At 35.8% G+C, this 16229-nt stretch overlaps 1 protein-coding gene across 1 annotated transcript; it reads left to right on the forward strand.

The window, feature by feature from the left end:
* Window positions 1-12601: 12601 nt before the first annotated feature.
* Window positions 12602-16204, forward strand: LOC149812362 (UV-B-induced protein At3g17800, chloroplastic-like). Its single transcript, XM_089993117.1, has 5 exons — window positions 12602-12888; window positions 13183-13340; window positions 13867-14156; window positions 14267-15088; window positions 15887-16204. Exons 2-5 carry the CDS (start codon window positions 13188-13190, stop codon window positions 15960-15962), a joined length of 1341 nt encoding a protein of 446 aa, XP_089849243.1. The 5' UTR covers window positions 12602-12888; window positions 13183-13187; the 3' UTR covers window positions 15963-16204.
* The last annotated feature ends 25 nt before the right edge of the window (window positions 16205-16229 follow it).

Raw genomic sequence — 16229 nt, forward strand, 5'->3', positions numbered from 1 at the left:
GCATATATTCCTCGAAAAATATCATGAGAGCTTGAACGTTTTTTTTGTTTTCTTTCATTCTATCTTGATTTTTTTCTTTAACAATTCCCCCTAGTTTCCATCAAGAAAAAGCTGAGAAAGTAAAAAAGTCTGATTGTAAGTTTCTAACCGAAAAATTTCTAGTTGGCGTGTGTTAGATCTTGAATAACCTTTTCATCAAACTCGAAGCTGGTGACATCCCTTCGATGCTCTTTTATGCAGGTTGGGATTCTTAAATTTTCTGGTAATTCAAATAGTAGGATATTTTCATGCATGGCAGTATTCTGAAAAAATGAAAACATATTTAGAATCTTGTAGATCTTTTATTTTTTGTTGCTGCAGGAAAGTTATACTAAGATGTTTTAAATTTGTCGTGATTCTTAATTATTTAATTCTTCCAAACCACTCATGAAAATTTTGATGGAAGACAACAAAAAAAGAGAAAACCATTGACTATCATAGGTTCCTTGGTAGTCGACTATCTTAATCAAGGAGTATAGGGTTTGAATATGTCAAGGGTTATCCCAGAGAGAGAGAGAGAGAGAGAGAGAGAGAGAGAACATTATTTATCAATTAAAAAAATTGTAGTTTGTGACACATCTGCATTCTTGTCTGTATTGACCCCTCGTGTGGCAGATAAGAATGCAGATTCAATGATCCAAATCTATCTGAATCTGAAAAATTCTCGGCCAGATGAGTCCAAATCTAATCCAAAAACACAATTAGGTATTCGAAATTAGTGTATCGGATTTGCTCCAGTGTCAAACAGAATCCGATTCATTTGGCGGGCCTAGACCACTTTCATCCATCGTCCTGCACGCAACCTTCACGAGAGAGTGCATCAACTCAAAAATGCAATCTCTCTGCTTGTCGCCTTTACATTAGAAAACGTCCACCATGTTTTCCTTTCTTTTTTCAGTGGAGTTGATTCCAAAGTTGGGTCAGATTCGAAGTTGTTAGGGATGGGGATTTCTGAGGGCAGATCGTCCAATCACTGGAGACAGGATTACTGTCAGAGGTGCCTTGGATGTGATGAACGGCTACCCAAACACCATGGTTGGATACTTTACCTCTCAATTGGGACTGAAATTTTTTTATAGAATATGTTTTTTTTTTAATTATATTGAATAAGCATTTAATACATGATTTTTACTAAAAAAAGAAAAAAACTATTGGTGAGGAGGAAGAAGGTGCAGATGATGAAATAGAGAATGAAGATGAAAGAAAACTTGTTTATATGGACTATCAGATTTCTAGTATGATGACATTGAAAACTTAAATATTGATGATGACGAAGAAGAACCTGGACTATGGGCATTTTGGGTATGTTTTTCGTCCTTCATTTCTCATTCACATTTCTTGTTGTTCTTATTATCGATCATAAAACTGAACAAAATCAGACTCCATCACTTAGGCAAATGCACATTATATATCTATGATTTATCCCAAACTTTAAGTTGAGAATTCACATTTCTAGAGTCACTAGAATATGAGAACTAATGTGTGAACCACGATTTTAATGGATTTTTTTGTTCTTTTCTCTTGATTCTTACCGTACAAATCACATTTTTTTTTATCGAAAATACACAATCCAATGCTTGATTCCTCGCAAATTCATCATGCCAAGCACATGGTTGAATTTGCAAAAAAAGTAATGAAAATGCTCATATTTCTAGTTCTCATATTCTAGTAACTCCACGTTTCTATATCTATTATTTATCTCCGATAACTTATCGTAGCATGACCAGATTATGATGATTTTATTTTTTCGATCGGACAATCAGAGTTCGGTCTTCTTTAATATGTTATCTTTCTTGACTGACTATTTTGCACATGATCCAATGAGGCAGTTGACAAAAATGATATAATTATGATCAAGGTTCTTAGAGAAAATTTCATTTAGAGGCCAATCTTTTGCCTCTAATCTCAAAAAACAAACTCACAGTTCTATTCTTTTTTATACGAGGCTTTTGTTTTTCTTAAAAATGGACAAATAGAAACCTCCTCTTACTATTCATTGTAATTACCAAGATGCAAATGGATGCAAGAAGTGATCCAAGAAGCGGAAGCAAAAAATTGAGCATTAAAAAATAGTATGAAGCGGGAAGTAAGATATGTTTGTAAAGTGTTTGGTGGAAATGTATGAATAATGAAAAAGGGGAAAATGAAAACCTACAAAATACAAAACCTACTAAATAAAACATGATAGTGGATTTTCATGAATCTATGGCGTTTTCTTGAAATTCTGACCATACAAATGTGATTTATATGCTTGTTTTTATAAGAATCACTTCTTAGAACATTTGATTCTTGATGCATGGATAGAAAAAGTGGTAAAAAGCGAAAGTGAAAACGAATAAGAAACCATTGCCAACCGATGTTGAATTAACAATAAAACAAGTATAAAACTTTTTGTAATAAAATATAATATATATCAATGTAAAATATAGAAAACAAGGGACAAGTATGTTTAAGGGTCGCGAAAGAAAAAAATTGTAAAGCGAGTGGGAAATGTGTTTCCCATCAAAGGGAAGGAAGCTCCCCTCTCTTCGAGGGAAACATAGAATTTTCCATTTTCAAAGTGCTCTTCTTGCCTTATATATGCGTTTTCAATGGCTATGCTATTTTACCATTAATTGCTAAAGAATAAAAACAAGAACGCATGTTTAATGTGGTTCAACTAGTGGTCTACATTTGCGAACAAATAGAATTTTATTCTCTCTAAACTCTCTCTTGATGTGTTGTTTGAGAGAGCTGAGAGGATCTCTTTATATAGAAAAGATTACATGTTTTTCCTAGAGTGTTTACATCTTGATTATCACCATAGGATTGATTCTATACAAATACCGACTCCTTAAAGAAGTTCTATTGCAACATAAGGCTTCATTTAACCATAGAGTCTGTTTTATTCTGACTGAGACTCTCCTGAAGATATCGATTCTCACTGGGCTTCTCTTGAGGATGTCGACTCCCACTGAGCTTCTTATTCTCTTGGGTCTTGATCACATCTTGATCTTGACCTTTTTTAATTAAGTCATCTCTATCCTGAGGTCTTTGGATAAGATCCAAATCAAGATTTGGATATGAACCAATGTTTCCACTAATAGTAATTCATGTTAAATCTCAACTAAATCTAGTCAAATACCCTTTATTTATGATAGTAAATAGGTCATGCTAAAAAATAAGTCGAGCCACTGATCATGGCTCATTTGCTCAGCTCATAAAGAGCTCGTTCAAACTTGTAAAATAGATTCTGCAAGACAAACACAAACAATGGGTGTTCAATTTGGCTAAGCTCGTATATACTTGTTAAGTAATAATAAATATATTTTATTTATATTTTACATCATACAATATAGGGCAGAACAAATTATTAAAAGTATTTGGTTTGCAATCAATAAGTTTAGATATAAAATCTTATTACTTCCAACTGTATTTTGTTTTTGTCCTATTACCCCCGGCCCTAAAACAATGTATCGCTTTATATAAACAAGCTAGCTTGACCACGACTCATTTACAGCAGGCTCATTCTAAGCACAAATTTGAAGTGGCTTGGCTCGCCGTAAGAAGGATCCAAGCTTAATGCTCAAAGCTAAACCTATTAATCATCTTCTATGAAGCTCATAAGAAGCTTGACATTAATATCATAGAAAATATGATGAGTACATAATCATAGAGTAGATTTGCTATGCCCCCCACAACGTGGCATTTCTATACAATCCACTATGCCTTATAAAACCACAAAAGTTACTTTATTATCTCTTTCAAAGGTCTCCTCAAATCCATTTGTTTACAATATTTTCAAGATGGATCAGTTGAATCATATCCTTAACCATCCATATCTTTAGAACAATGATTTTGAGATTTAAGAAGACAAAAATAAGTGATTTAAAAAAAAAATGAAAACTAAGATCAACAACACATTTAGTTTTATAAACTAGGTTAAAGGTAAAAATAAAAAATATATTGAAGTAACATCAAATAAGTGATTTAAAAAAAAATGAAAACTAAGATCAACAACACATTTAGTATTATAAACTAGGTTAAAGGTAAAAATAAAAAAATATATTAAAGTAACATCAAAAGAAATGAGCTTAACTTGATTTCACTTTCACTTTATAATCAACATGAGTAATCACAAACATACATCCTTAATCTGGTATATTAGAATTTACTTTTAGTATTTATCCTCAAAGATTCATTATATCTTGAAAATAAGTTTCTCATTGGATTATCTGGTCTTGGACATTTACATCCTCATAGGAATCATCATAACTAGATTGACCTGGTTTTAGACATATACACCCTCACAGGGATCGTCCTCATAGGACTACCTCATTTTGGACCTATACATCCTCACAGGAATCGTCATCATGGCATTACCTGGTCTTGAACCTATACATCATAACAGGAATCATCCAAGCCGGATTGACCTGGTCTTAGACTCGCACATCCTTACAGATATTGTCCTTTTGAGAACAGTTCTTCAATGAATTATTTATTCAATGATTTTTCATACATACATAAACACAATTGACTACTCACAGGGTCGATGGCCAACAAATTAGGCACATGTATGTATATATTCAACATGTATCATAGCATATCAGTAGGGTTATGAGACCCAATAACTCCATCATTGAGTCAAACCTTTATCACATGCATCCATAACCTCACCTTATATGGTATTTCAACATCATATAAAAGCATATCATCACATGCATTGACATCATAACATAGTCACATGCAACAAAGCATTTTATTTAAAATTTATACGTTAGTAAATTGAATCTTGAAGCATTATGTTCAATTCATTGAATCAACTATATCTTATAACTCAAAACATGTGTATTTCATAATACAAAGAATCTAAACCTTGAGCATATGTATTTTCTATGCATTCAAGTCATACATACGTAATTCATACTTGTATTATTAAAAAGCTTGTAAACACATGTAGAAGCTCATAAAAATTATGCATGCATTAAAATTGCACAAAAACCAAAGTTAGTATAAATTTTTTCCTACTTCAAAATGTGTGAGGTTAGTGCAACAATCCTGATTTAGAGCATATTTACGGATGATCCAAATGCGGTGAAGACTAGTGCATGCGCCTTGGGTTCTACATCAAGATAACAGAAATGCATGCAAGTGGCAGAGCTTGTTGCGACAGATGGTGATAGTTCGTATCACCAGCAGTACAATGGTTCGTGGAACGAGAACCAACAAAGTATTTTAGGAAGTACAGTCGAGATTGTCATTCATCATAAATAATATCCATATCTCAAGTTAAACAACCTTTATCCGAGTTTAAACTATCATAAGCTCGCAACTAGGGTCACGAAAGTGGTCATTGCAACTTAGTAAGTTGACCCACTATCTTAGGAGTTGACCCACACGATCCTGGTGTTGACTCTTATTTAGAAGAGTTGATTTACAAGATACATCGACTCTCCTCTTAGGAGTCGACTCACAAAGAGTTAGTTCAAAGTACAAGGGTCGACTCTCTCTTCAGAAGGGTCGACTCTTTTTATATCATGGGTTAGCGCTTGATCAGAAGAGTCGATTCACACAGGGCCAAGGGTTGGCTCTTGAACTCAAGAGGTCAGCTCTTGTTCAAAAAGTCAACTCTTGATTCAAGAATGTTTAACTTGAGTATTCACGTAACATTGATCATCAAAAAATCTAGTAAAACATTGAAGAACACACAAGGATCAACTCTAGACTCAACAAGAATTAACTCCCAGGAAACAGGGGTTGACCCTCATGTGTCCAGAGTCAATACCCAGCAAAACCCAATAAGAGTCGACCCCGGAGGTCGACCGACGTGGTCTCAAGAAATAAAACGTAGTAGGGGTCGATTTATATGTAGAAGAGTTGATTTTACAAAATAAAAGGGTCGAGTCTTTCTTTAAAAGAGTCAACTCAAACATTATGGGTTTACAAAATACAAGGGGTATAATTAATACCCTACAAGAGTCGACCCTTATGGGTTATCTTTTCCAAGTATAACAAAGCAGGGTTGAACCTTACTAGTCCAAGCTCACACGGCCACCCCGAGTGTCAACCCATCAAAAGCTAGGGTTGACCCTTGGGCCTGACTAGCCACTCTGTGAAGCAAAAAGGGGTTGAACCTTGGCTTGCTGGAGTTGATTCCTTTTCTTCACAACCTTGGGTTTCTCCTTCAAAATCAAGAATTTTTACCAAATTTTACTGAGATAATTTTCCATGATATATATAAATATATATGCATTACGAACAAATACATATATTTCAATCTCACATAGTACCAAGCAATTCACATAAGAATACCTACTTCAAAAGTCAAAGTAGTTCTACAAAAATGAAGCGAATCACGACGTAAGGTGGTGATGAGTGTTGGAACTTGGTTGCATGGATAAGTAATGACAGCAGGACCAATAGCATGATGGGTTATTGGTGGCATCAAAGGGGCATGGTGGCACAAGATGGTGGTTGGGTAGTGAGAAAACACCCTCACCAAGTGAGGGAGAGAGAAAGAACTAGAGGTATGAGGGAGCTCGTGAGTGTGAATTAGGAAAAACACATGAGGGAAGGGGGTATTTATAAGGATGGTGGGGGTGTTACACCTAGTAATGGTGTTTGACAAATGAAGAGTGATCAGAAATAACACATGGTAGGGTTTATTAAGACAAATGATGCCTTTATTAAAACAAATGGAAGTAAGCAAAGCAAAATGTGTAATGTTTAAAGAAAATGAGTTTTGGATCTGGTTTGGATCCTGTGTAATCCAATTCAGATCCAAACCAGAGCTAGTTTTGTTAGGGTCCTAGTTTCATTAACTAGATCCCAACCTAGTTAGTGTAACTAAGTCTAATTTGCCTTTTATGTTTATTTGAATTTCTAATTAAATGCCTACCAAAATAAAAATTTATCAATTGTTATCAAGTCAAAAGTTAATGACATGTATGTCCCTAAGTCAGTCAACATAGGTTTGGACAACTATGTCCCTTAGGTCATAATTGTCCCCGTAGCTTTTTTGTAATAACTATTTTGCCTTTGAAACTTGTCAGGCACATTCTGAATTCGTTTCAATTCTATTTTTTGAATTACGTATGTATGACAAAATAAACGTGTCACACAGATTAGTGTTCGTATTATGGAAAACACATATTTTAAATTATGAGATATAATTGATTCAATGAATTAAATATGCATGCTTCAAGGTTCAATTTACGAATGTATGGATTTTAAATAAAATGCTTTATTACATGTAACTATGTTATGATGTTAATGCATATGATGATGTGCTTTTATATGATGTTGAAATACCACATGAGGTGAGGTTATGAATGCATGTGATAAAGGTTTAGCTCAATGATGGAGCTATTGGGTCTCAAAACCCTACCGATATGCTAACACGTAGTTGTGTTGAATTGTCATATAATTGTAATCTATGATGAGATGCATGTTTAATGTATACATGCCTCTGCACAGATTGGTGGTCATCGACCTTGTGAGTGGTCAATTGTATTTATGTATGTATGGCAATTCACTGAATAAATAATTTGTTGAGGATTTTTTCTCAAGACGACAATCTTTATGAAGATGTACGAGTCCAAGACTAGATCAATCCGACTAAGACGATCTATGTGAGGATGTATAGGTCTAAAACTAGATAGTCCTGTGAGGACGATCCCTGTGAGGGTGTACATGTCCAAAACTAGGTAAATTCAGCTAGGATAATCCCTATGAAAATATCCATATCTAAAACCAGGTAATTCAAAGAGAAACTTAATTTCAAGATACAATACTAAAAGTGAATTTGATATACCATATTAAGGATATATGTTTACTCATGCTGATTTTGATAGAATATTCAATATGCTATACTACATGTATTTTTGATGTTTCATATCCTTATAAACTATGGACCCTGACATGAGATTATGATTGAACATGTTAAATATGTAAGTGAATGACACATCATGCCTACTTAGTAACTTTGCAAATAAATGTATTATATTTTTTAATTGAAATATATTGATGTATTTCATGGATATTTGATTAGATAAATTATGTTATTATTAATGTGTTATATGTATTAGCTTTGTGCACGGACTCCTTGTTCTGGAGTAAACCTACTAGGCTTCCATGAGTCTGACCCTTTTTATTAGATTTCAAATAATGTATAACTGCAGAGTGAATGTGGATGCTAAGGCGGCATCAAGAGCTAATGATTTTTCTTTCTTAGACATTGAATTATGAATACATGTTATTAAAAACATTATTGTTTATTGGGTTGTAATATTTTGAATGCAAAAAGTTATCCCCATTAAATTCAATATAATCATATGTGAAATGTAACTCACTTGGGGTTTTGAACCCAAGTTTAAAAAGGTTTCTACTGACATCTTTAATAAGAAGAGAAAAGTTTTAATTTTCATGTGTTTTATGGGTTTAAAATATCAGGGCGTTATAAGTTGCCACTTTTCTGGGGCTGAAAAAGTTAAAAAAAAGTTGACTCATGCGATACAATATGATACACTCCTGTATCAGAACGATAATCATAACATTTATGATATCCATGTTATATCATCCCAATTTATTTGTTGATACTCCGTATCGTATCGTGCAATATGATACAATACTTATAGTACCCAGTGAAACAACTCAGGAGATATATAAGATGAAACGAATGTTAACATAGAAAAAGATAAAAAAAAACCCTAATCCTTTCTATGCTACACCAATTTATCATAACAGAATTATGCTTGTTAAAAGTTGAATTCTGGTTTAGTTTGCAAATAACTACTAGCTTTTTGTCCCAAAGTAAAAAAAAAATAAAGAAAAGAAACATCCTACTCAACCTACTCTTTGATATCCATTCTGATTGTGATATCTCATTGGTTCTAAGTTTATTGGTGAATACGATAGTATGATAAGAAATTAGAATTCAGATACTAAACCCATTTAAAAAAAAAGATACTAAACCCATTGGTGGCCCTCAAAATGGGTGAAATGCTGATTTTTTAGTTAATAATTTCAAGCTCGGTAAGAAATCCACTTAAAGCTTCAATCCTTTGATGATTTAGCAAGCATGCTAAAGCATCCCATAAGGGCTCTGCTTTCCATGGCAACAATTGTGTCTGCTTAGGCACATTTTTTCGCTGGCGTTTGTAAGGGATTCTAAGAAAGAGTTTTCTACTGATGAGGCATGCCCTTTTAGTCATGATGTATATGTTCTCATGCTACCAACTGAAGGAATGGCATTTTTTGAAACCCAAAACTTGTTAAAAAAGAACACATACCTTTTTTTTTGTGGTTGAAATGGGACCTCTTGGTTTTATTGTCCTGACTAGGTACTGTGGAGTAATTGGTCATTCAATGCTTGCAAGAAACAATATGAAGTGTGTTAAGGTGATGGTGGCTAGGGTTGAAGATTGTAAGCTTTGGCATTGCTTCTTGTTTTATTTTTATTTTTATGATGAGTAACCATCACCGAAGTGAGGGAAACCCTGCCTTTAAAAGCTATGGACACACCCGTGCGCCAGTGAAGTTTGATCCAGTGCCTTCATATCAGCACCCTCATAACTACCCTGCTGGCCATGCGGGCCACCCTGCGGTGGTGGCATTGCTTCTTGTTATATTGTCAATTGGAGCTTGTAGCTACTAGCTAGAAGGGATATACTCATCTTTAGATTTGGTTCTTGCTGTTGTCATGGTAGGCCAACCCAAGAACTTAACCGTTGGGTTGCGACTTGAGTCACTAGGTGGGTCAAACTATATGTGTTGGATGGCTTGGGTTTTCTCCTGTTTAGTATCACTAGTTTGAAAAATTAAAAAGTACATTTTAGAACAACAACAATCCGTTCCTGCGGTGGTTCAACAACATACACACATTATTTGCACTCAGATGTTTTCAAGGATCATAACAGATTTTTGTTGTACATAAAATGGGTTTTTAAGGATCACAACATATTTTTGTTGTACATAAAATCCATACCACCACATGGCACCATCAAGTTAATTTTTCTTCTGTTTTTTTTATACAATTTTTCCTGTCTACAAGGATGCAATATTTTTTATTCCCTTGTAACAAAGTTCATGATATCAAGATATATAATCTTTCATTTTTAAGTTCTTTGACATGGGCACATGTTTTTTAACTCTTGCAGGATGTTCTATAAACACAGTCAGTGACATCAAGTGATAAGCCTGAATTCTCTACTGCCTTTAACCATCCATCCACCTCAAAGGTATTTCCCATTTCTACAACCCATGAAACTATGGGAGTTAGTATTACCAGATCTCATGAGGTTCCTGGAAAAGCGGGGCAGCTTCAGTAGCTGGAAAAATGGGAAGCCTGTCTCTTGATGCTTTAGCTAAAGTCAAGAAGGCTTTACAAATTCATAAAGAGTTGATAGAGAAGTTGAATAAAATACCCTCAAGTGAGTCTCTTTCTTTTTCTTTCTATGCTGTCTTTTTTTTTCCTTTTGATCTTTAATTGAAAATTCTGGGGATGTCGCAGAGATGACATTAGTTTTTCTTAGTTTGGAGACATTAAAAGTTGTTTCTGCTCTGATTTTTACCATCTTGTCAAAAGGACATTTATTCATGTTTTCTTGCTGGTTTTGTAGCTGAATAGGCTCTCTAGCTTGAACTCAGATTGTAGGGTGCAGACAGGATTAGATAAAGGAGCACCTAATATTTTGAGGTCAAGTTTATCGTTACATGGTGGTTCTTTAGTGTCCACAACGTCTACGTGTAATTGCTCCTACCTCTATGGACATAATCTCATTTGGAGCCCAAAAGATAAATGGACCTTGAGTTCAAAAAAGGTAATTTTCAGATTTGTTTGTTTGTTTATTCTTTTTATTTTAATTTTTATATTCATTATTTTGTTAATTGTTGCATAAAGTACTTACACACTCTATTGAATTGAATTGCATATTTTGTTTTGCGGAGAGTGTGGACTCTCAATCCAGATTTTTCTGAATTGATTATGAATAGCTCACTTACTGCAATGACTAAGTTGTTATTGAGTTTACTAGCCTTAGTGCCTTAGAATTTCTTTTTGTATCAACATTCTCTAGCATAGTGATCCTTTTTATAGAAAATATAATCTCTCTTCTTAAAAATAGTCTTGGATTTCTTATTCTTGTTCCTGGTTTATGCTCAAGTATGTTCACCTTAACACAAACTTCTTTCACTTCATTTCTCTTATCTCAAGATTATACTTTTTTCTTGATTTTAAGATGTCAAAGAAGTTGTTTTAAGGTAAACTTCTCATTTTTAATGTTTTAACTTATTTCTATAATCTTTTTAAGATAGAAATAATTTTTCGATAAGCTAGAATCTGCATATCATGGATTTGATGCAGTAATAACTTATCATTAAATAACCTGAAATCCATAAACTTATTAACACAAAACTAACAATTTCTTTCATCCTCAGTTTTGTACTTGCTTTTGAGTACCTCCCACAATTTTTTGGCAGATCTAACTTTCGAGTATAGATTGAACAAGATGTCTGGGAGTGTATTCAGGAAGTGTTCGAGACACACAAAGCCATCCTCCTTTCACTTTCTTCTTTTTTGATTCTCAACAATGGTTTCATTCTCTTGTTCTTCTAAATATGCCTTCGTAAGCGCATACACCATGTTCACAATTATGAGAAACATGTGAATCTTGTGTTGGCACCTTTTGAAATTAGTGTCATTGAACAAAAATAACTTGAGCCGCTCCTGACTGGTAATCTTCATTGTAGTCATCATTTTGCAAAATTATGTCTTTAAATTTATTGAAAATTTTGATGGGTATGACAATTGAGCATAAAACACACATTGGATGCAACATCTTTAAAGCGATAATTTTTCAATGAGTATTCATGAAACTTTGCTTTCAGGACAGAACTGAGCTATCACCTACTCACGAAGTCAGAGATAAGACCTATCTATCAAACATTTCATGGCATCAATTTTTCAATGTTCTATCGTGCTCTTTGGTCCACCAAAGAGACATGGATTTAGGACCACAGTTTTCTCTTCTTGGTCCTACTAAAGATCTTCGCTGATCGGGGTAGCTAAGCAGATTGGGTTTGTGTTAAGCACGGGGGTGGACATATAGAAACCCAATGCCATGAATCCACATGCACAGTTTGCATTGAGAAATTGGGTCGAACTGAAATCTAAAATCCACCCAACTTTGTCTATTTGGAAAGTGATTTTATTTAGCAATTGATGGAAATGACCTTGAGGAATTTCAGAAAAACATAGATATAGAAGGAGCTGAGAAGAACCCTTTTGTTTGGCAATGCATGGCTGAAGGTTTTGAAAGAAATTAACGGATGTGAAGTTTCTCTTAATTTTCACAAATCTGCCAAGGCCTTCGTCCCAAACAAGTTTTAGACTTTTGGAAGCCTTGATTTTCTTAACCATCCCTATTCTCTCCGGTACTTTTCTGAATTCCTAGAAAAGAGAAATTGGGACCCCAATAGCACCACGAGAGAGAGAGAGAGAGAGAGAGAGAGAGAGAGAGAGAAGCAAATGTCAAAGAAATAAGAGCGTTCTGGTGACTCCGCATTTGTCACTGGAAAAGAGAAATTGGACCCCAATCAAACCACTAGGCAAGCAAATATCAGAGATAAGAGTGTTCTAGCGACTCCCCATTTGTCCCTACGCGTCTCGGTCTCTTTCCCAGTTCGCCACGCTCCCCTTGCCCTAACCACAACCCTCGCTTCCCTCTCTTCTTTTCAGTCGACGATTTTTATTCTCCGTCTCGTTCTCGTCTGCATCTCGATTTCGAAGTTTTCCGGTTTCAGAAGCCACCGACGTCTCTCTCTCTTTTCCTTTTTTTGTTTCATAAGGTCGATCGTAGTCATCGGAACCAGGTAATGGTTGTTGAATAAAGCATTGAATATTCGCGTTCAAGGGTTATGGTTGGGGTTTAGGTGTTTCTTGTCTTGGTAGTTTAGTCTTGGGGTGTTCTTTTCTTTCCCCTTTAGAGCGTAAGTATGCTTGGGTTTTGGGGATGGGAGATATTGATCAGTAGTGTGGAGTTTGTGGTTCAGGGACAGGGGTTGTGGGGTTAGGGTTTTGGAGGGCATTTTTATTGGTTTATGGATGTTATCCTCCTACTTTTGTTTTTTTAATGGTGTGGATTTGATGGATGAATTTGGGTGTAGGGAGGATGGACGCGGTTGCCATTCTTGGCGGACATGGGGCTTTTGGATCTGGTTCTGGTGTTGCTAGAAAACCTAAATTCGTGGCTAAATCGAGCGATTTCGGGGCAAAAATGGTGGTTTTCCCGGCGAAATTGGGCGTACCCAATGAGTTTCTCAAGGTAGGGGAACCCCTGCTTTTGTTTGTTGATTGAAAGGCTAAAATTCTGTTTATCTGAAACTTTTGCATCGCTAGTAAGGAACTCTGTGGTTATGATCAGTTGCTGATCTTCGTTTCTACGTTTTATCGAGTTGATGCTCGGCTATGTTGGCTCTGAACCTCTTCTTTGATGTCTTTCGTTTCCATCTTCCTTTTCTTGAAAAATTCAAGCAGTTGGACAAATTTGCTCTATGGAATATATAAGGAAAACTCTGTTTCTTATTGTTTTATCTTACTTGCATCAGACTCAGTATTGATGATAGTATAATCGCCTAGGAAAATGCATATGTTCTTTGGAAATCCGTTATCTGTTAAATTTAAATTGGTTTGATGGAGAAGCTTCTAGCTGTAAAAAAGTCATTTGATTGTTTTATGCATCTTGCAAGTTGCAAATGTGGGCAATGTTATTCACCCTTGAGTTTATGGGTGTTTTGGCTAGGAAATCCGAACTCACAGCGGCTCTTTTGCTTTGCTTTTGGATGATACAGCATTGCCCATCTACTTTTGCACTTGGGAACTGGCAGTGGCTGTCAGCTTACAAAGGTAGGAGGAGCATGGCTGCAAGGGCATCAATGGATCCATCTGGGTCATCGGTCCCGATCGCTCCCCTTCAATTGGAATCACCAATTGGGCAGTTTCTGGCGCAGATACTGAGAAGCCATCCTCACCTTCTCCCTGCAGCTGTTGATCAGCAGCTCGAAATGCTACAAACAGACCGAGACGCAGCTTCACAAAAGGAATATCCTGGCACTTCTGGCACAGACCTTGTCTTGTACAGGTTATCATCTGTTGTATACTTCAATTAGATCCAATTAAACTAGAGTATCTTTTTGTTTTTCACCATGGTGTTGTCCTGTTCTCATTTTTTCTGTATGTTGCTAACTTTAGGAGAATTGCTGAGGTAAAAGCTAATGAAATAAGGAGGACGTTGGAGGAGATTCTGTATGCATTGGTTGTGCAGAAATTCATGGATGCAGATGTTTCATTGATATTGTCTTTATCGAAGTCATCAGATCCTACTGGTAAGGTGGATACATGGCCACCTCAGGATGAGAAGCTTCAAAAGGTTCATTCTCCTGAAGCGTACGAGATGGTCAAGAACCATCTGGCTCTTATACTGGGAAACCGTTTGGGCAATTCAAGTTCCATTGCTCAAGTAAGCAAGCTTAGAGTGGGACAAGTCTACATGGCATCTATTATGTATGGTTACTTTCTGAAAAGGGTGGATCAGAGATTCCAGCTTGAGAAAACGATGAAGACTCTTCCTTTTGATATGGGCGAAGAAAGCAGCTCAGTTCAACAAGAAATGACCGATGAATCAAGAGCCAGTTACTGGGCTCAAAGTCAGAGCAGGAATTCACGATTCTCTCCAGGCCCTTCCATTGCAGAGAGTGGTACACAAGCTGCAAATACCCGCTTTAATTCTAATGGTTTTGGTTATGGAATGAAATCATATAGGTTGCGATCCTACGTGATGTCATTTGATGCTGAAACCCTTCAGAGGTATGCTACCATAAGATCCAAAGAAGCTGTATCTATAATCGAGAAACACACAGAGGCATTGTTTGGAAAGCCAGAGTTCTCTGGGAGCGGCGATCCTTCCAAAGAGGAAGTTATCAGGATCAGCTTTGCTGGCTTAACCACTCTTGTACTTGAGGCTGTAACCTTTGGATCCTTCCTTTGGGACGTGGAGAGCTATGTTGATCCGAGGTACCATTTTGTCACAAACTGAACTGAACAGCACTTTCTGTATGATACGAAATTTAGATCGCATCTGCGAGCTTCACTGGGGTGAGAATGGTCTTTCTGAAAAACTATACCCATTTTTGTTTGCAGAAGCAGCATGAGGCTGTTATTGATGATCCAAATTGTATATAATATGACTAATTGTGCATGTAGCTTGTAGAATTGGCAATGGTCTTGCTAGCTGTAATTTTGAAGTGGCTTCTATATTCAACATAATGTACATCTTAGGCCGTTATATTTTGATCCTGAAATACAGCTTTGAGTATTTCCTTGTACCTTGTATATTAAGAAATGGTGATTCTATCTTAAGAACAGTGATTATGTGTTTCTTAGTTTTTGATAAATTTGCCCATCTATAAGCTACAGACTTTTACTTGTGAAATGAAGACATGTATTTCTTTATTCAATTTTTGGTTTCCTCGCCTTCTACCATTCGAGATTTCTTTATTTCCTTGTACTCTGTTTCTTTATGCAATCTCTGTGAACATAAATAATTGTGATATATTGTGCAACAGTGGCAACAAACTCATAGCACTCATCTCATCTTGATTAGGAGATTAGTTACAGTAGTTTTTTTTTATGACGAGGAACCCTTGCAGAAGCAAGGAAATCCCCGGGTGGGGCCCCATGACCATCCTGCCTTACGTGGCCCACCTCTAAAAGCTATGGACACACCAGTGCGCCTGCATTCTATTATATGAAAGTTGTTTTCGAGGTTGGAGGTAAACTAAATAAAATTGCAATCATTTGGTGAAATTTCAGATTATATATGAAGTGCTGCCTGGTGTTCCACCACAATTGGTTTCTGGCTCTTGATCCATTTGTGCCGGTGCTCTAGGGCCCACCAATTTGCATTCCTTTCAGCAACATTAGAAATCCATCATAAGAAGAGCACATCATATGTCTGTGGTGCATGTTTGGTACACTACTACTACTTTCTCTCTCTCTCTCTCTGGTCATCTTAAAATGGCCGGTTTGTTATAATAAGAGAAGTGACAGTGCTTATACAATAGTTACCAAGAAACAAAATTGATACCAGTATTTCTAAGCGATTATGCAAGTACATGATAAATAAAAAACACAGAGAAGCAATATGAAGTGCAGG

This window comes from Nuphar pumila, chromosome 17, assembly GCF_984573655.1.
Source record: "Nuphar pumila chromosome 17, dmNupPumi1.hap1.1, whole genome shotgun sequence".
NCBI classification, from domain to species: domain Eukaryota; kingdom Viridiplantae; phylum Streptophyta; class Magnoliopsida; order Nymphaeales; family Nymphaeaceae; genus Nuphar; species Nuphar pumila.

Coding starts and splice junctions, on each gene's coding strand:
- LOC149812362 (XM_089993117.1), top strand. CDS start 13,188: ATGGACGCGGTTGCCATTCTTGGCGGACATGGGGCTTTTGGATCTGGT. Junction 14,157..14,266: donor ACAGACCTTGTCTTGTACAG/GTTATCATCTGT, acceptor TGCTAACTTTAG/GAGAATTGCTGAGGTAAAAG. Junction 15,089..15,886: donor GAGAGCTATGTTGATCCGAG/GTACCATTTTGT, acceptor GTGAAATTTCAG/ATTATATATGAAGTGCTGCC.